We start from the raw sequence: 20,252 nt of genomic DNA on the forward strand, positions 1-20,252 counted from the left end.
TTGTGTGGCTATAAATAGAGGGTGTGGCCAGCCTTGGCCACTCTCTTGGCACCTCATACACTAGTGCACACCCTTTGGAAGCTGAGCAACACACTCCACTCACTTGTTCACTTGATTTCATCATCTTGAGTGAGATTGGAGAGCCTCTATTGCATTACATTGAGTTGCATCATCATGTTGCACTAGTTGGGTGATTTGGGCTGGTTGTGAGCTTGTTACTCTTAGTGTTTGCCGACACCTAGATGGCCCAATGATTGAAGGATCGTTGAGCGGAGTTGGTGATTGTCTCCGGCCTCGATCAGTTGCTTGTGAGGGGTCTTGTGTCTTCCCTGGCAGAGCGCCAAAGGCAACTCTAGTAAATTGCTCATGTCATTGAGCTACCTCACTTGTGAGTAGGTTCTTGCGGTGTCCAATTGTGTGGATGAGGTTCGTTCAACACCTCTTAGCCACCGAACCACCAAGTGTTGGTCGACACAACAGGGACTAGCGTGCTGGTAAGCACGTGAACCTCGAGAGAAAAATCACTTGTCTTTTGCCATTGGTATTCTCCCGGTGATTGTATTGGTGATCTTATTGTGATTGGTCCATCCCTCTACACGGCGGTATAAACGTCCCACTCGCTTCTTTACTTACTTGCAAAGTAGTTGTAACAAGCTTTTTAGTGTAATTAGTTTTGAGAGCTTGTTTTACTTGCTAGCTTAGTATCACCTAGTGGAGCTCTTTAGTGTAGCATGTTTGAGAGCTCTTAGTGAGTAGTGACATAGCCATTGTTTGTGACTAGTAATCATAGCAACTAGAATTATTGAATAGGTGGCTTGCAACCCTTGTAGAGCTAGAGTAAAATTGCATTTTGCCTTTTAGGTTACTAACCACTTGCTCTAGTGTGTTTGTAGAAAATTTTATAGGCTATTCACCCCCTTTAGCCATTTAGGACCTTTCAGCCATCCTCCGGTGGATGCTGTCAGAGTATGTCTAGATCCTCTAGAGCAAGAATACTGTGAAGCTGGCTTGGGATAGCCTTAGGACCATGCGAGTCGACTCCAACCCTATGTGCAAGGCGAAGGTGCAACAACTTCAGCGGGAGTACGAGTCCATCAAATTCCACGATGTTGAGGCGGTTGAGGACTTCGTGTTGCATATGAGTTGCTAATATCTCAACTCACCGCTCTTGGTGACACAATCAAGAAAGAGGCCATATGGCCAAGAATTACGTGTAGTGCTATCCAAGTACGCACATATAGTCCTCTCCATCGGGACCGGTCAATATGGATGAGCTCACGATCGAGGACTTAACCTGGCAGCTCAAGGCGGGGGAAGACCAGTGCACATTGTCATGACAGATGGCAAGCTCCTACTGAAGGAGGAGGAGTGGGTGGCTACCGGGTTCTGCAGGAAGCATTGGGGCAAGCTGGGCAAGAAGAGTCGTAAAGGTGGCACACCGGGTGGCATTGGCGAGGCACCTTGCGTCTCTAATTATGAAATTCAATTTTTTATTTTTTTTCAAATGACCTTGAATGGAGACACACTCTGTACCAAATATATAGTGTATGAGAACATCTATAGCTTTCTAGTTGATTTTTTATTTGAAATTATTTGGGACAATAAATATTGAATAAGAGATGGCAAGATTAAAAAAACTGAAGATTTATTAGGTCCACATGTCATATCTGCCGAAACCACCATCAACCTCTCTGTCATAAACATTTTAGAGGGGTAAGTTATCTAGGACCATAAATATTGAATAATAGAGTCTCTGGACTATTTTAGAGGGTAAATTATCTAGTTTTAAAAGTTTAGGGGGTAAGTTGTCTAATATTTGAGTTCAAAGATGTGTTTTAAACTCAATGACAACTTGAGACTTTACACTTAAAAATATAACTCCATATTGGCTGGTTAAGTTATTCAACCTTAAAAGCAATGCTCGGTGAGATGGATACAAATTCATAGAGAGACTGATTTTATCTTCAGTTAGGTGGCTACAAAAGATGTGCCACATAGGGACCCACCAAAAGATGCCCATAGAGCATATCATGGAAATGCCTTCAAAGACCACCATTGTTCAGTCAACAGATCAGATGTTGCAACAGGCAGTCATCTTCAACAAAGATGTTCTTGTGGAGGACACATCTAATGAGAAGGAAGCTATCTCATGCACAAGCAAGAATTGAGGATCCCATATTTCTCATCACCATCAAAGATCACCCTCTCCATTCTATGTCGGAGGTCAGGGCAAGCGAGCCCCCTCTGGCAGAGGATCCAACAGTACATGCAACATCTTCTTTGCATGTCACAGCTAGGAAGGGTGAGGGCCTTGTTCATCGTATGCTTCCCCTTCTCCACCTACTGTGACAGTTAAACGTCTGTGTAAGTCCTATATATGACACATTGTTACTTCGTCAAAGGTGCTCGTCTTGCTCAGTGTAGTGTTCGAATAGATTTGGGTGTTGGAGGGAAGGACGAGAAGCACAATGAGAAAGCAATTCAAGGCTACGCAGACCATCTGCAAGAATTGTTACTACTAGACCATCTCAAACCTTCGATGGGTTTAAAAGGTCGTGCTGTTTTTCTTTGCCTCTTCGTCTGCGTTGCCTTCACTTTGTTAGTGTTGGTGCTATTGCAACTTTGTTGTTGTGTGCTGTTGTTGCAGAGTGTCATTGTTGACATAGTTGTTTTAATCGTCGTAATAGTAGTTGTTGTTTGCATCTGTAACCTTTTTTGGATCATCATTTGCTATTCTTTATTAATACTAGCAAATACGCACGTGCGGCACACACGTGTTTATCAAAAACATTTTTACACAATAAATATTACGCTAGACAGACTAAATCATTAGCTTCAAACTCCATGAATATCTATTGCTTACTTCTTAATGCATATATCAGTAAAGACGACAATGAGATCAGTAGTGTTCAGGAGCTTAATTAGGATAAAAATATGTGTCTATACATGTGAGCAAAGAACCCTAACCAATTAGCAATATTATTACGAAGATTGGATAAGAATAGAAAAGAAAATAGCTAACCTTCACCAAGTCACGCTTTATTAATTTGATGAAACGATCGATCGAGAGCATGCATATGCACACATAGAAGCGAGCGGCCAGTTGGCTGTGGCCTTGTCATAGACCCTGAGTTCTTCGTCGTCGTACATAGTATGTTCCATCATCAGTGGTGGATCTAGGATTTCACATAAGGATATATTTGCACTCTGATTCAAGTTTAAACACTGAATAATATGAGTCTTAAATTAAAATTAAGTTTGAAATTTCGATATAACAACTTGAACAATTTCACAAATAAATTACATGTGTACCAAGATTCAAGAAGCCAGAACACTCTTCATAAACAATTGTGACTTGAGATAATATAAATTAGAACGTAGATGATATGTGATTGACTGACTACGTGTCTAAATGTGATGTGAAGGACGGAGGGAATTAAGGTTGGCAACACCTGAGAGCTGAGGCTTCTGCTTTGTACATGTGCTTGCTTAGTTTTTGGCCTCGTCTAGATTGAACGGTTATTATAGAGGAAAAGCACCTCTAAAAAAACTCGTTTTTTTATAGTGTGAGATGAGATGAGATGAGATGATGTGACGACGATATAATCAGGTTCGTTAAAAAAACAATGCTCGGGGGAAGGTCCATAGCCGTCTGGTGAGTTTAGCTTGCCGTGGAAGCTGCATGATGAAATGCATGCCTTGATTAGCTTTGTCTGGAAGTGGAAGGTTTGTCTGGAAGTGGAAGGTTCATATAAACTTTTCAGCAAACAGGAGGCGCGAGTAGGCGAGCTTATATTTATATGGGCTCACGCGGGCGGCCCATATCCCAAATCCCAGTCCCACTCGATGAAACGCCTCCAGCCCACCTCGGCGTCGTTCGTAAATGATCGTATATTTTCAGTCGAAAATAGTGTTTTTCTCTCGCACCAAATCAGCCAGCAGTAAATAATGCATGATATGATACGGCCTTGCCAACAGACTGCTTGTCGCGGAGATCCTCCTCCGTCTCCCGCCGCAGCCCTCGACGCTCCCACGCGTCGGCCTCCTGTGCAAGCGCTGGCGCCGCCTGGTCACCGACCCCCGGTTCGTCCGCCGCTTCCGCGCGTTCCACCGCCGGACGACTCCCCTCCACGGCTTCATCGTCGACCTCAGCAGCAGGTTTGTCCCCACCCAGGAGCCCCCGGACCGCCTCCTGGCTTCGCGCTTCTCGTGGCACGGTTGGGCAGTACACTGCTGCCGGCACGGGCTCGTCCTGTGCTACAGAGGCGAAAGCTTCGCCAGCGAGTTCATGGTGGTCGACCTCATGACCGGGCACCGGAGCCACGTAGGTATCTTACAGCATGAGGGAGCTGTCATTTTGGCCTCCACGGTGCTCTCAGTTGCGGTTGCGGGCGGCGGCAGAGGCACCGCCGACGACCGCCGCTCGTTCGTCCTCGTCGCGCTGTTCGCCCAGTTCGCCACGACGGCAGAGGCACTGCGACTGACCGCCTCCGTTTACTCGTCGGATTCAGGTACCTGGGCCAGTGCCGTCGCCACCGTGTTTCCTCCGTCGCCTTTCAATACTATTGCCATACACCACCCAAACAGCCTTGTCGGCAACGCCATCTACTGGTTTCTTCTCGACGGCGAGATCGTCCGTTTTGATCTGGGGACACGGAGCCTTTCCATCATCGAGCAACGACCGCACCCTCCGGACCTGCAGATGCGTCTGTGGATCGATTTCGGCTGCTTGTCCTGGATCCTGCCGGCAGCTGGCGATGGCGATGGCCGCTTTTGCCTGGCCGTCTTGTCTAGGCGTAGCATCGAGTTCTGGGAGAGGGAGGCAGAGCTTAGCGATGCTGCTGCAAACTGGGTGTTGTGCAAGACTGTTCAGCTGGACAAGGTTCTTCCAGCGCAATTCGAGGAGGAGCAGCATGTGCATGTGCAGGAATTAGGGATAAGCGGGTTCGACGAGGAGAGCAATGCCATCTTTGTATGGACAAATGATGGCGTCTTCATGAGCCACATCGAGTCCATGCAGTTCAGCAAAGTGTTTGGAGGAGCAGTCGACGGATGTTACATTCATCCCTACTCAAGCGTTTGAGTTGCAGGTTTCGGACTTCAGAGTGTGGAATCTTGTTTATAATGGAGCGTCTTTTAGTTTTTCTGTGAATTATTTATCCTTGATGTTTTGAAAATTTTCTTTTGTACTACGAAACATATCCATTTCTTATATATGATAAGGAGATGCTTAAATCGATCGTTTGTTCTGTTCCTACTTTTATCCCACCGGAATGACAAGAGCATTCAATTATTGTAGAAGCTTGTCATGTTAAGCACTGAGACTAATTGCACAGCACATCACTGATCCTACACTTAAGTTCCATCTGAATTGCAGACAATGAGCAAAGCATGGCAGAGTTCAAGAACAAATAGGCAGGCATGCTTTCAATCTGTTGGCTAGAATCTGAGAAATGCACTTGTCAAGAGTGCTCTAACAATTGACGTCTCCCATCTTCTCAGGATTAAGCACTTTAGGCACTCCAATGCTAAAAACCACGTATAGTTTCTATGTCTATTTAATTTGTATAGACACTACATAATAGATAACATTACTTCTAGCAGCTCTGATGTTCCACCAAAAACAAAGTTTAGGATATACAGAACTGAACAGGCCCACCGATCAGAAGTTATCATTCTAAAGCGCACCGGATCCATCCAAGAGTATAATTGCTCATCAGAAAGTACTAGAATAAGTGAGTTCAGTATTTATCAAAACACAATGGCAAACTTTGTCTATGTCGAAACATGGATCTGCAAGAAACACTAGTAAAACACAATGGCAAGTCTTTATCGAAACACTAGTAAAACACAATGACAAATTTTATCTTTATCGAAACATGGATCTACAAGAAACTCAGAAACCTTACGGGCATCCTATGGTTCAACCTTCATCACCTCCTCCCATTGCCCATCTGACCCTTCCTTCCAGAGGGTTATGTTGTTCTCACCAGCGGCTATGGACAATATGTTCCCAGTCAAGGACCAGGACACCCTCCAGACAGGGGAACCAAAGTCACGCATGAGCTTTCCCTCCCACTTGTCTCCATCCTTTCCCTTGGTCCAGATGACAACCTTCCCGTCTTGTGAACCGCTGGCAATGGTCGACTTGGCCAATCCCAAAACTGGTGCCCATGCGACATCCCTCACACAATCTGTGTGCATGTCAGAGACAAGAGCACTCTCCAGCTTCCAGCTACCATTGTTGAATCCCCACACCTTAACGACAGAGTCAAACCCTCCTGAGACGAGCTTGTACACAAGCTCCCCTGCACCAGCTAGTGATGCTGTTGCAGGAGCCCAGGATATGGCAGTCGCACCAACAGGATGTGCTCGCTCAATGGTTGAAGTATCCCAACCCCCATCAGATCGCATCGTCAAGATGGATATTCTTCCACCAGAAGATGCACAGGCAAGGCACAGACCAACCTCATACGGAGCCCAAGCAATGGAGTTGACAGATGACTTTTGGTCACTGAACACATGGACTTGAGACCAATTGCCTCGTGCATCCTCCTTCCAAATAATGACATGGCCATCATAACTGCAGGATGCAAGGATAGCACCATACTTTGGATGGGCCCACGCAACACGCCACACAGGACCATAGTGGCCACTAAGCGTTGCAAGGACCTGGGATGGGGCATTTGCCGCACCAATGTTGACGATCTTCACGGTAGAGTCTGAGGAAGCAGTGGCAAGGCGCTTGCCATAGTAGTCAATGGCAGAATCATGGACAATGTCCTTGTGATCCAACTCTATCTTCTTTGATGACATGTTTCCAAACTGAACTATGCTGTTGCCTTGTTCACAAGTCTGCATGCAATTAAATTAAATCAAATCATCAGCATAAATTCAAAAGCATAGCCCGTTAAACTGACAATTGGACAAATTAAATCTCAATTACATGAATGATAGGCAAGTTGGTGCTAACATTGGTAACATATTTCTAGTTTAATTAAATAAGCAAGCTTAGCATCAACTCCGAAAACCAGCAAATACTGCATATCAGAAGAAAAAAAAAGCTTGTGAACCATGACCTAATAACACAAACCTTGAGTGAGATAAATAACATTTAGTAGATAGTACCTAGGAAGATCCTGTGAAAATGCAATTAACATGAAAAAAAGGGGGTTCTCAAGCTGCTTTTGGCAATACAAATGAACAGCTTTTTTGGAGTAAGAAATCTACCATAAGCTAGCCTCGTACACAATATGTAGAGATAGCAAGGGGTCAAGAACTGGCACCATGATGAGCTAAAATAGGACTAAGAGACCTTGCATAGTTGGACATCAAAATATCAAATGTTATGCATGTTCAGAGAAGCACAACAAACGCAAAACAATTGGATAGGTTGGGGTGACAGAAGTATATCAAATGTTATGCTTTTTTGTCTAACGTGATGAGAACATAACACCCATGCATATGACCATGTTTGGCGCATGGTATGGAGGGTTATGAGGCCAGCAAGGGTGTCCAAGTCAAGAAGGAGGCCCGAGGCTAATTCGGTTCGAGTCTCCAAGGTGAAGGCCCAAAGCAACTAAAGTTCGAGCCCGTCTCGGAGTCCAGGAGCAGCACCTACTAAAAACGATGCCCAGGTCGCATACGGTGTCCGTTTTGGGCGTTCTTTATATGGATGGAAAGATAAATTCATGGAGCTTTCAATGGAACCAGTCCCACCTTAAAATTCTATCGGAGTCAATGGGAATCATAGAAACAAGTGGACATCCAGAATCTGTCAGGGTGCTGCTCCACCGTCGGCGACAACTTAATTTAGAGGTGAGCTCGTTCTTAAGTGATCATTTTTATACTTTTGAGAATAGATTGCTACCTAATGATGTTATATTAGTTAGGAACATTGGAGAGTGTCATGAAGGACTTAGAGGAAGAGGTGGAGGCGATGATGACCAGCAAGGACGTCCAACAGAAACCGAAGGCCCGGTCCAACATGATTTCGAGTCTGTCTCGGCCTCCAGGACTAGTCTGCATTAAACTGGTCACCCAGGACGCATCCGGACTCCGTTTTCGACGATCCACATATGGTTGGAAAGCTAATTTGATAAGAAAGGCAATCCAAGTCGTCTCACGTCAAAAGCCCTTCAGAATCAACGGGAATCGTCGAAAAACGTCAGCGTCCAGAATCTGTCAGGGTGCTGCGACACCGTCTTTTGGTCCGTTGGATCGTGTATCGTGTTTGGGCCCATTAGAGGGCGCGTCTAGGGTAGGCGACGACCCTAATACCTTTATAATCATACGCCGCTGTCGTCATTAGGTTTTGGGTTTTGCTTAGATTAATAGCAGGTCCCAAGCCCTGGTAAAGGAGCAGGGTTGTGTTAGGCGTGGCGAGCCAACGTTAAATCTAGCCATTCTAATGGAGATGAAACCCGAAAGAAAATCGTTGGGGCGTAACCCTCTTAGCGACGCACCATATCGGAACCCGGGCATGATGTTAAATGAGCAAGGGCCGGGTCGTCACCCCCGTGACGCGCCGTGTCGCGATCTGGGCATGGTGGCAAGTGATCAAGGATCGGGTCGTCGAATCCTTAGTGACGCGCTACATCGGCGCCCGGGTGTAGTGAAAAATGAGCAAGGGTCTTCACATCTGATTCGACGGGTGCGAAGGGTAAGGAAGCTAGCCGAACCAACTATGATCCATTTAGGCAGTTGGAATGTAGGGTCGCTTACAGGTAAGTTAAGAGAATTAGTTGATACCGCGACTAGGAGACGTGTAAATATATTATGCGTTCAAGAGACTAAATGGAAGGGTCAGAAGGCGAAGGAGGTGGACAATACAGGTTTCAAGCTTTGGTACACAGGAACAGTTGCGAATAGAAATGGAGTAGGAGTTTTGATTGATAAGAGCCTCAAGAATAGTGTGGTGGAAGTGAGAAGGCAAGGAGATTGGATTATCTTAGTCAAGCTTGTCAATGGTGATATGGTCTTGAACGTAATTAGTGCGTATGCCCCCCAAGTAGGCCTCGACGAGAGTGCTAAGAGACAGTTCTGGGAAGACTTAGATGGCCTGATTAGAGCTGTACCCAGTAGTGAGAAGCTTTTTATAGGAGGAGATCTTAATGGACATGTAGATACTACAAACACAAGTTTCGAGGCAGTTCATGGAGGTTTTGGGTATGGTAGTAGGAATCAGGAGGGGGAGGAAGTTATAGACTTCGCGGTAGCTTTTGACCTGATGATAGCCAATACTTTCTTTAGAAAGAGAGAATCTCATCTAGTGACCTTCAGTAGCGAACAACACTCTAACCAGATTGACTTTGTCCTCACAAGAAGAAAGGACAAACGAGCATGCTTGGGTTGCAAAGTGATACCAGAGGAGTGTGTTGTTTCTCAACATAAGCTTTTGGTGGCAGACTTTCATTTTTAGGTGGGTGCCCATAGGGATAAACAAGCTAAGATTGAAGAAACAAAGTGGTGGAAACTGAAAGGACAGACGTCAGAAATATTCAGGGAAAGGGTTATCAAAGAGGGCTCTTGGAAGGAAGAAGATGACATAAACATGTGGGAGAAGATGGCAACCAACATTCGGAAGGTGGCCTCAGAGGTGTGCGCAGTAACCAAAGGAAGTGAAGGCAAGGCTAAAGATACTTAGTGGTGGAACGAGGAAGTCCAAAGGGCTATTAAGGAGAAGAAAGAGTGCTATAGACGCTTGTACCATGACAGGAGTGTGGACAACACAGAGAAGTACAAGGTGGCAAAGACTGCAAAGCGAGCTGTAAGTGTGGCAAGGGGTAGAGCGTACGAGGATCTTTACCAACGTTTGAGTACGAAAGAAGAAGAGAAGGACATTTATAAGATGGCTAGGGTTCGTGAGAGAAAGACAAAGGACTTCACCCAAGTTAAGTGCATTAAAGATGAAAGGGAACATCTCTTGGTGAAGGAGGATGAGATCAGACATCGATGGCAAGAGTATTTTGATAAATTGTTCAATGGTGAGAATATGGACACAACCTTTCAGTAGGATGACTATTTTGATGACACCAATAGACGCTTTGTGCGGAGAATCCAAAAATCTGAGGTCAGAGAGGCGTTGAAAAGGATGAAAGGAGGTAAGGCGATGGGACCGGATGGCATCCCAATCGAGGTGTGGAGATGCCTCGGAGATATAGCTATAGTATGGCTAATCAAGCTGTTCAACCATATTTTTCGATCGAACAAGATGCCTGATGAGTGAAGGAGAAGTATATTGGTACCGATCTACAAGAATAAAGGGGATATTCAAAGTTGTACTAATTACCGGAGAATTAAGTTGATGAGCCATACTATGAAGCTATGGGAGAGAGTTATCGAGCATCGCTTGAGAGCAATAACGCGGGTCTCTACGAACCAATTTGGTTTCATGCCCGAATGGTCAACCATGGAAGCCATTTTCTTAATAAGACAAGTTATGAAGCGGTATAGCGAGAAGAAGAAAGACCTACACATGGTTTTTATTGACTTGGAGAAGACTTATGATAAAATACCAATGAATATTATGTGGTGGGCTTTGAACAAACATAAAGTCCCAATGAAGTACGTCGGGCTCATTAAGGACATGTACAACAATATTGTGACTAGAGTTCAAACAAGTGATGGAGATACGGATGACTTCCCGATTTGCCTTGAGTTTCTAAACACACATATCATGTTATTAGCAAATATAACAAGGGACAATATTTGATACATCGCGTATACATTCATAGTAATATGAATTTTTCTTTTGTTGTACAAGACTATGAACGTTTAGAGGACAGCCATAATAATACAAATATTTTCTCATGTTCCTTAAAGAAACAATTTCACTTCCAAGAAGGGGAGCATTGTTGATTGCTATCTATGTCTGCTAGACCATCTATTCCTGCATTGTTTTTGGTTAGTTCTAATCTTTTGCAGGATAGTGTTGACATACATCATGTGCATTCGGATCATGGAGTCTACATGCTTGCTGAAATTTTTATGCGAGATGACATGCTAGAAACTTGAAAACATGATCACGTTCCTTCTCACAATTATTTCAGTTCCCTTCGTCTTCGCAATACCGTTTTCCTTTATGTTGTGCAGGATCAGTTTCACGCACAATCGACGCCGAGGACGGCTTTTCATCAAGAAGAGAATGATGAGGACATGACACCCATGCATATGACCATGTTTGGCGCATGGTATGGAGGATTAGAAGGCCAGCAAGAGCGTCCAAGTCAAAAAGGAGGACCGAGGCTAATTCGGTTCGGGTCTCCGAGGTGGAGGCCCAAAGCATCTAAAGTTCGAGCCCGTCTCGAAGTCCAGGAGCAGCACGTACTAAAAACGATGCCCAGGTCGCATACAGTGTCCGTTTTGGGCGTTCTTTATATGAATGGAAAGATAATTTCATGGAGCTTCCAATGGAACCAGTCCCACCTTAAAATTCGATCGGAGTCAACGAGAATCATAGAAACAAGTGGAAGTCCAGAATCTATCAGGGTGCTGCTCCACCGTCGGCGACAACTTAATTTAGAGATGAGCTCGTTCTTAAGTGATCCTTTTCATACTTTTGAGAATAGATTGCTACCTAATGATGTTATATTAATTAGGAACATTAGAGAGTGTCATGAGGGACTTAGAGGAAGAGGTGGAGGCGATGATGACCAGCAAGGACGTCCAATAGAAACCGGAGGCCCGGTCCAACATGATTTTGAGTCTGCCTTAAACTGGTCACCTAGGACGCATCCGTACTCCATTTTCGACGATCCACATATGGTTGGAAAACTAATTTGATAAGGAAGCCAATCCAAGTCGTCTCACGTCAAAAGCCCTTCAGAATTAACGGGAATCGTCGAAACAAGTCAGCGTCCAGAATCTATCAGGGTGCTACGGCACCGTCTTTTGATCCGTTGGACCGTGTATCGTGTTTAAGCCCATTAGAGGACGTGTCTAGGGTAGGCGACGACCCTAAGACCTTTATAATCATACGCCGCCGCTGTCATTAGGTTTTGGGTTTTGCTTAGATTATTCTATCAAGAACAGTTTTGTCGTCCATCGGTTTGTGAGACCCCAACTTCATGAGATTAATCATTCATCTGCAATTTGATTGTGTTCTTTCTTGTTCTTGCTTGTGTTCTTCGTTGCGTAGGCATGGATTAGCCTTCTTGGCGAGGTCAACCTGGTCCGTGACTCGGTTGATAACTAGAGGAGCTATGGTGCTAAGATTGCAGGGTTCGATCTTTCGATCTGAAGCCGGATCGGTGTGTCATTCTCCGCCACAACGATAGTTATCAAAACCTGACGGAAGATCGAGATCCCCGTCCCCATTATAACGTTTTTAAAATGTACGAACCTCCAACTAAACAATGTACTATGAACTAGCAAGTAGCCAAGTACCTACAAGAGGAGAGAGATATAATTTTCAAGATTTGCTATTTTACAACCACTAAACCATCAATCCTGTCATATAGTTCAGAAATATTTATCTGGCAACCCCCGATCCTTACATTCAGACTTACATTCAGAAAGCTACAGAGCAAGCCATCAACCCATCTTAACTCTTCACTGATTTCAATATGAAGTGTTCAGCAGCCATCCAATGGCCCCATTTTAACTCATGTCTTTACCAGTGCCTAAGCGGCTAAGTGCGCTTTCGTGTAATTTTCCTGCTTCTAATTCTTGCTTAAGGCTTGTATTAAATTAATGATCTGGCCTGTATATCAGGACCTGATCAGTACTCTCAAGAACTCATGTAGAAGTAGATGAGATGAACTCTTGACAAAACTAAATATAGTAGTAGTACCTAAGGAGTAGTCATGGATGGACTTGTAAGTGGGTGAATCTTCAGTTATCAGTAAAGTTGGCGGCTACTCCTCACACATCGGAAGTTTTTTCCTCTGTGCTTCACAATTCCTCTTTTGCCCCAAATTGCTTTATGCCTCACAATTTGGAACTGTAGTTGCTTTGATGTGCAAGTTACTATAACTGAGAGCGGATGGACATTGGTATATTTTCCTCTTCAGAAACTCATGTTTCTTCAGGAACCAATAACTCATGTTTATAATCTCGTGCAACACGAAACAGGTTTCCAGGTGCTAGGGCCTCCTTACCTTGTCAAGGGAGCCGAGATCCCGCCAGCACCGAGGATGACGGAGAGCGTTGCCGTTGTTGGAGATGGACAGAGCGAGGGTCACGGCCGCCAGGGAGGGCGCCGCCGCCGAGATCCAGATGCGGTCGCCTCTTATGTCGCCGTCCCTCCGTGACTCCGATCCAAATACCGTGCCGTCAACCGAACGCACGCTAAGCCACTGAAGCGCAACCCAGATGGCGGACTCAACTCAACGTGACGAAAAAGGTTTCAACCCCCCACAAATCCTGATGAAAACTAAAACCACACCAGCGCAAACAGAACTAATCCACACCAGCGCAAACAGAGTGCTGAAGATCAGATCAGATCCTCCCCACCACAGAGAACGATTCGGATATCTGGGGTTCCGCGGCCGCAACCGCAAGGAGAAGATCCCACAGAACGAAACGAACAAGCCGTCACGGAAGGATAGCGATTGCGTACCAGCAGTGGGAGACGAGGTCAGAACGGTGGATCTCCGCCGCTCGCCGATACGGCGGGAGGACGCCAGAGGGTGCCTGAGACGAGGTGGAAAGCTCCCTCCTCCCCGCCGCTCGCCGGCACGGAGGAACGAGGACGCCGGTGGGCGTTGGCGTGAGATGGGAGAGAGGTGGAGCGGTGGCCGGATCGGGAGATCAACGCGGAGGGTGCGTGCGGCGTGCGGGCCGAGAGCCTACAAAGGATGAGGGCGGCTCGATCGGTCGACCACTCGAACTCGGTTGGGCTGACTGACGGCTGAGCGCTTGAGCCGGATGTAACCAGCGGTGGATTGGAAACATCCTTCACCGTACGAATACGAGCAATTTTTTTCTAAAGTCCAAGTAAAATAAAATAAAAACTACAAGCCTCACAAAGAAACTTATACTTGACCAATTTTAGAAGCCAACCATGTGCCATCGTAAAATGAAAATGTAAGAATCACGAAGATACAAATGAATAACTATAATACTGGAGAGTAGATGGAACACTAAATATATGCTGCATATGTCCTAAAAAGTATATAATATATATGATGATAGGGCACTATAACGGTGAGGCACAATGTTTCTAACTTCATACTAATAATGATAGTACAGGATGTTAATTTTAGGGTTCTTAGATATGTTCATCGGATCGGGATTCTTAGCACAGTAATAGATCAATCGGATTTCACAGAGAGAGATTGAGAGATAGGTGATAAGTAGCAAACCGTCAAACGCCGTAGTTGTTGAAGCTCCGGCCGGGGTTTCATTGACGGACGTCATCTGCGCGCCGGCAGCGACGGTCGGTGGAGAGGGAGTCGGCGCTGTGGCGTCCTCGACGGCGGCGTGAGCGTCGGGTGGCGTTGCCGGCGTCGGTGGTACTTCCCGTCGCTGGCAGCGCCCCTACTTTCGATCGGGTCTAGGGTTTAGGATGTCGGTGGGGTGACTGGCGGCGCGGTAAACCTCGTGTCGCGAGCCCCGGCCCCCACCTTCCTTTATAGCGCTGTGCGACGGGGGCCCACCAACCATGTAGGGTTGGGCGCCCCCGATCAGGGCGCGAGGACAAGGCCCAGTTAGGCCGTTGGGCCTAACTGGTGGGAGATCAATACTAACATTCTCCCCCTTGATCTCTCATCTATTCTTCGTTCTTTAATTTCATACTCAAAACTTTCAATTCATATTTTTCTTGCTTACATCCTATTTCATCACAGATTAGTGCATAGAACTGTCCCATCGTCACAGCAATTAGTGCTGTTAGACTAACAACCACAATACAATTCTCCGTTTTGAAATGTAAACTTTCTTTGGGCCCTTCGTATGTTCGGGAATCATAGGCTTTCTCTTAAACCCATGCCGGCTACGTGTTCTCTGAACACGTTGGGTGGTAAGCCCTTTGTGAGCGGATCCGCGAGCATTTCCTCTGTACTTATGTGCTCAAGATTTATTATATGATCCCGAACTTTATCTTTCACAACATAGTACTTTATGTCAATGTGTTTGGCAGCACCACTTGACCTATTGTTGTGAGCGTACTGTACCGCTGGATTGTTATCATAATACAATCGCAGTGGTTCATTTATATCATCAATCACTTTCAATCCGGGTATAAATTTCTTCAGCCAGTTCACCTGCCCCGTTGCCTCATAGCATGCTACAAACTCGGCATACATTGTCGAGGATGTAGTTACGGTTTGTTTGGAGCTTTTTCACGATATAGCCCCTCCTGCGAGAGTAAATACATATCCTGACGTGGATTTTCTTTCGTCTCCCGCATAATCAGAATCTGAATACCCCTCTATCTGCAGGGAATCAGATCTTCTATACGTAAGCATGAGGCCTTTCGTACCCTGCAAATAACGCAGGACTTTCTTCACTAATTTTCAATGTTCAATTCCTGGATTCTTTTGATATCTGCCAAGTAACCCAGTAACAAAAGCTAAGTCAGGGCGTGTACACACTTGAGCATATTGTAAACTTCCAACAGCTGAAGCATACGGTACCGCTTTCATTCGGTCAATTTCATATTGGTTCTTGGGACACTGATGTTCCCCAAATCTATCGCCCTTGACTATAGGAGCAGGTGAAGGACTGCACGCATGCATACTAAATTTCTTCAGGACCTTTTCTATGTATGCCTTTTGCGATAATCCTAGAACCCCTTTTCTCCTGTCTCGGTGAATCTCTATTCCTAAAACGAACGAGGCCTCACCGAGATCTTTCATATCAAAATTTGAGGACAAGAATTTCTTCGTTTCCATTAGTAGATTGATATCACTGCTAGCAAGCAAGATATCATCCACATACAAAATTAGGAATATGTACTTTCCATTCCTGAACTTTGCATAAACGCAATTGTCATCAACATTTTCTTCAAACCCAAAAACTTTTATCGTTCTATCAAACTTCAAATACCACTGTCTTGAAGCTTGCTTCAATCCGTAAATTGATTTCTTTAGGCGGCATCCCATATTTTCCTTTCCTTTTACGACAAAACCTTTCGGTTGTGCCATATAAATATTTTCTTCCAAATCCCCATTTAGGAAAGCCATCTTTACATCCATTTGATGTAACTCCAAGTCATAGTGGGCTACAAGTGTCATTATAATTCTGAAGGAATCTTTACATGAGACTGGAGAAAACGTCTCATTGTAATCAATCCCTTCTCTTTGCGTGAAGCCTTTCGCCACGAGTCGCGCTTTAAATCTTTCTATATTCCCTTGGGAGTCATATTTCGTTTTGTAGACCCATTTACAGCCTACTGTTTTGGCTCCTTTAGGAATATTTTCTAAGTCCTAAACTTTATTGGTACTCATTGATTTCAATTCATCTTCCATGGCCTTAAGCCACTTTGATGAGTGGTCGCTTCTCATGGCTTCTTCAAATGAGGTGGGATCGTCCCCCATCTGACATTCTTCAGTTTCATAAACTTCATAGTCATCAGTAATAGCTGATCTTCTTATTCTTTGAGACCTTCTAGGTGTCTCCGGCACTTGTTCCACATTGGGCTGTTGTAGTTCTTCCTCATGTGCAACATTTGGTTCTATAGTTTCCTCAAGGATAGGTTCCTCAAGAACAGGTTCTTCATGTTCATTCATTGTCGCCACGGGAGAACTTGCAACAGGTGTTGGCACTATAGTGTCCTGCACTGTCGGTGCAACAGTAGCAGGTAGCGTGAAGAATGGTTCTTCAACCATCGGAGTGGGTACATGTACCCGCTTCTCCTGTAGGCTGATTTCTCGTGCTACCATGCTCCCCCTGATCATGTTATCCTCCAAGAACACAGCGTGTCTTGTTTCTACAATCTTCGTATGTCTGTCAGGACAATAAAAGCGATATCCTTTCGATCTTTCTGGATAGCCAATAAAATGGCAGCTGACTGTCTTGGAGTCTAACTTTCCTATGTTTGGGTTAAACACTTTTGCCTCAGCTGGACAGCCCCACACACGCAAATGGTTAAGTGAGGGTTCCCTTCCTGTCCATAATTCATACGGTGTTTTCGGCACCGATTTACTTGGTACTCGATTAAGTATGTGAATGGCGGTTTTCAGTGCCTTCATCCATAAACTAATCGGTAATGTGGAGTAACTCATCATGCTTCTTACCATATCCATTAAGGTACGATTACGTCTTTCAGCCACTCTATTCTGCTGAGGCTCCCCCGGTGTGGAGTACTGAGCAACTATGCCATTTTCCTGTAGGAACCTTGCAAATGGTCCAGGAATTTGGCCATATGGGGTATGTCGCCCATAGTACTCTCCACCTCGGTCTGATCGTACTATCTTTATTTTCTTATTGTGCTGGTTTTCAACTTCAGCTTTAAATATTTTGAATTTATCCAATGCTTCCGATCTTTCTTTAATTGGATAAATATTGCCATAACGAGAGTAGTCGTCTGTGAATGTTATAAACGAGTCATAACCATCCACATTTTTCACAGGAAAAGGACCACATATATCTGTGTGGATTATTTCTAAAATTCCTGTGCTTCGTTTGGCATCTTTCTTAATTTTCTTGACATACTTTCCTTTGATGCAATCAATACATTGCTCTAAATCTGAAAATTCTAAGTGCGGGAGAATTGATTCCTTAACCAATCGTTCCATTCTCCCCCTCGAAATATGGCCCAAGCGACAATGCCATAATTTCGAAGAGACAATATCAATTCTCTTCCGCTTCTTAGTTACATCCGTAGATGGGGAATCATTCACATTCTCATCACATACATTGTTCGCATTCTCAGCAAGAGATAATAAATAAAGCTTGTCTTGTCGGAAGGCAAGACCAACACATTTATTATTAACCAGTATCTTACACTTGCCATGACCAAAATGGCAATCAATTCCATCATCATCAAGTTTCGAAACACTTATCAAATTTTTACGCAAAGAGGGAACATAAAGTACTTCTTTAAGTCTAAGTACAAAACCATTATTCAATTCTAAAGAAAAAACTCCAATGGCTTCAACATTGGCTTGCAGTCCATTTGCAACTTTAATCGTTCTTTCTCCTCATTGCAAGGTTCTCGTCCCACTTAACCCCTGTAAAGAATTTGCAACATGAGTAGTTGCTCCTGAATCAACCCACCAAGTGGATTTATCATAACATAAATACAGAGATTCATCTACAATTGTAATAAATTCATCATCTTTCTTTAGCAGAGATTTCAGGAAGTCTGGACAATCCCTCTTGTAGTGTCCCTTCTTGAAGCAGTGCTTGCACTGATCTTTTTCAGCTCCACCATACTGCTGATTCTCAGAATCCTGGGGTTTCTTTCCCTATGAACTGGAGGAAGAGGACTTATCCCACTTAGGTTTCCCTTGTGGTTTAGAATTCTTGCCATTAAAGTTCTTTCTTTTGTTGTCCTTCACAAAATGAGCAGATTCACCTTGTGAGGACTTTATCCTCTCCTCTTCTTGAGCACACATTGAGATGAGTCTTTCTATGCCCCATCTTTCAGGTTGCATATTATAGTTCACAATGAAGGTGTCATATTCTTTCGGCAAAGAAGCAAAAATTAAATGAATTAGGAAATCCTCCTCCTTCAAATTCATTTCTTTTAGCTTAGATGCCGTAGTGTTCATCTTCAAAATATGCTCTCTTATGCTACCACCAGTGAATTTCTCATTCACAAGCTTCTTAATCAGTGAACTTGCTGTGGCCTTGGTAGACCCAGTAAACTGACTCTTGATTTTCTCAAGATATTCTTTAGCAGTAGCACATTCAGGGATTGAGCCCCTTATCTGTTCTTCTATGGTGGCTTTGGCTACCAACAGGCACTTGCGGTTGGAGAGAGTCCATTGCCTATGTTCAAGGTCATATTTCATTCTTATTTCAGCATGATCACGCTTTCGAGAAGCGAAATCAGCGTCAGATTCATTGTCACCTCTCACCGGGTCCTCTGGCTCAGTGGGACACGGTGAGGTGATGGCAAAATCGACCTCTCCCAACGCAAGTTCCAATTCATACTTCTCCCGCTACACACGGTGATTGGTTCCGTTGAGTGTCGGGATGTTGGCAATGTTCACAATGCATTTACCTCCTGAAATCATACCAGAGTAAGTGAGAAACATTTATACATAAAATTCCATGCTTTAACTCAATGTTGGTCAAATTAAGACTTATAATTCATCCATGCAAAACATTTTACATCACCGTTGGGCAGAAGTAAAATTAATGCACGATTTCTCATGGATCAAAAGTTATAATATTGTTATTAACAACGTTGGTCAGAAAATAACAACATCATAATTGCATCAAAATTATCAGAAATTCATTTCTCTTAAAATTAAATTATCCCGTTGGTTCAAATTTAATCAAAGAGAATAATAATTATCATGCACAGCGGAAACATTAATAATCTTTTCATGTTATTATTTTCCAGAAGCACTAAAAAATTCATTGTTTTCTGGGCAAAATATCATTGGATAAAATTTGCACAGAAAATTGTATCAAAATCATTCAAATTCATCAAAATATGCATTCAAAATTGTTTCTGGAAAATAATAAGAAAAAAAAATTCTTGTTCTTCTTTCATTTTTCAGCCCAGCGCGGCCCAAAACGCGCTGAACCGGCTCGGCCCAGCATCCGCGCGCTCGCCCAGGCCGCACCCAGGCCGCAACCTGGGCCTGGGCCGGCAAACCGCGCCGCGCGCTCGCGCCCGCCTGGGCCTCGACTTGGCCCAGCGCATCTCGGGCGTTCGATCTGATCCGACGGACGAGCGGCCGTTTCGCGTGGATCAAAACCCAGGCCGCGGCCGGCGCCCTGGAACCCTAGCCATTTCGGCTCTTGCTCTCTCTCTCTCCTTTCTCAGTCGCAGCAGCGAGGACAGCCGCTACCGAGCAGCCGCGAGCGAGGAAAACAGAGCGGGAGGTCCTTTGCGCCGTCGCCGGCCCCCTCGCCGGCGCGCGTGCTCCCCAATGGGTGAGCACGCCGCCGTCGAGCGGCCTGGCCGCGGCGCTACCTTGGCCGAGCCCGGCGAGTTCGCGCCCCGGCTCGGCTTCTTCTTCGGCGCCGGCGGAAGAGCCGGTGCGCTTCTTCTTCTTCTTCTGCGCCGGTGGAGGTTTATCCCCGATGAACGGCGTGTTCTTTCTTTTCTCGTTCTTCCCCGTCCCCTTTCTTCCCCATTCCGACGCACGGGAATTAGGGTTAGGGTTTGGGAATGGGGTTTTTTACTG

The 20,252-nt window shown here is 44.8% G+C and overlaps 2 protein-coding genes across 3 annotated transcripts; one reads left to right on the top strand and one right to left on the bottom strand.

The window, feature by feature from the left end:
* Nucleotides 1-1,333: 1,333 nt before the first annotated feature.
* LOC136543635 (uncharacterized) lies at nt 1,334-5,083 on the top strand. The gene is made up of 3 exons (XM_066536022.1): nt 1,334-1,424; nt 2,403-2,598; nt 3,979-5,083. The coding sequence occupies exons 1-3, from the start codon at nt 1,334-1,336 to the stop codon at nt 5,081-5,083; spliced, it is 1,392 nt and encodes a 463-aa protein (XP_066392119.1).
* A 609-nt stretch (nt 5,084-5,692) lies between these two features.
* LOC136545586 (protein transport protein SEC13 homolog B-like) lies at nt 5,693-13,857 on the bottom strand. Of its 2 annotated transcripts, XM_066537597.1 has the most exons (3): nt 13,562-13,857; nt 13,101-13,298; nt 5,693-6,855 (listed from the first exon to the last, which is right to left on the bottom strand). In XM_066537597.1, exon 3 carries the CDS (start codon nt 6,814-6,816, stop codon nt 5,917-5,919), a length of 900 nt encoding a protein of 299 aa, XP_066393694.1. In that variant the 5' UTR covers nt 6,817-6,855; nt 13,101-13,298; nt 13,562-13,857; the 3' UTR covers nt 5,693-5,916. The 2 variants fall into 2 exon arrangements, with proteins under 2 accessions (XP_066393694.1, XP_066393693.1); XM_066537596.1 differs by lacking the exon at nt 13,101-13,298.
* Between the last annotated feature and the right edge of the window lie 6,395 nt (nt 13,858-20,252).

The sequence above is a fragment of the Miscanthus floridulus genome, chromosome 3, assembly GCF_019320115.1.
Source record: "Miscanthus floridulus cultivar M001 chromosome 3, ASM1932011v1, whole genome shotgun sequence".
Lineage (NCBI taxonomy): Eukaryota > Viridiplantae > Streptophyta > Magnoliopsida > Poales > Poaceae > Miscanthus > Miscanthus floridulus.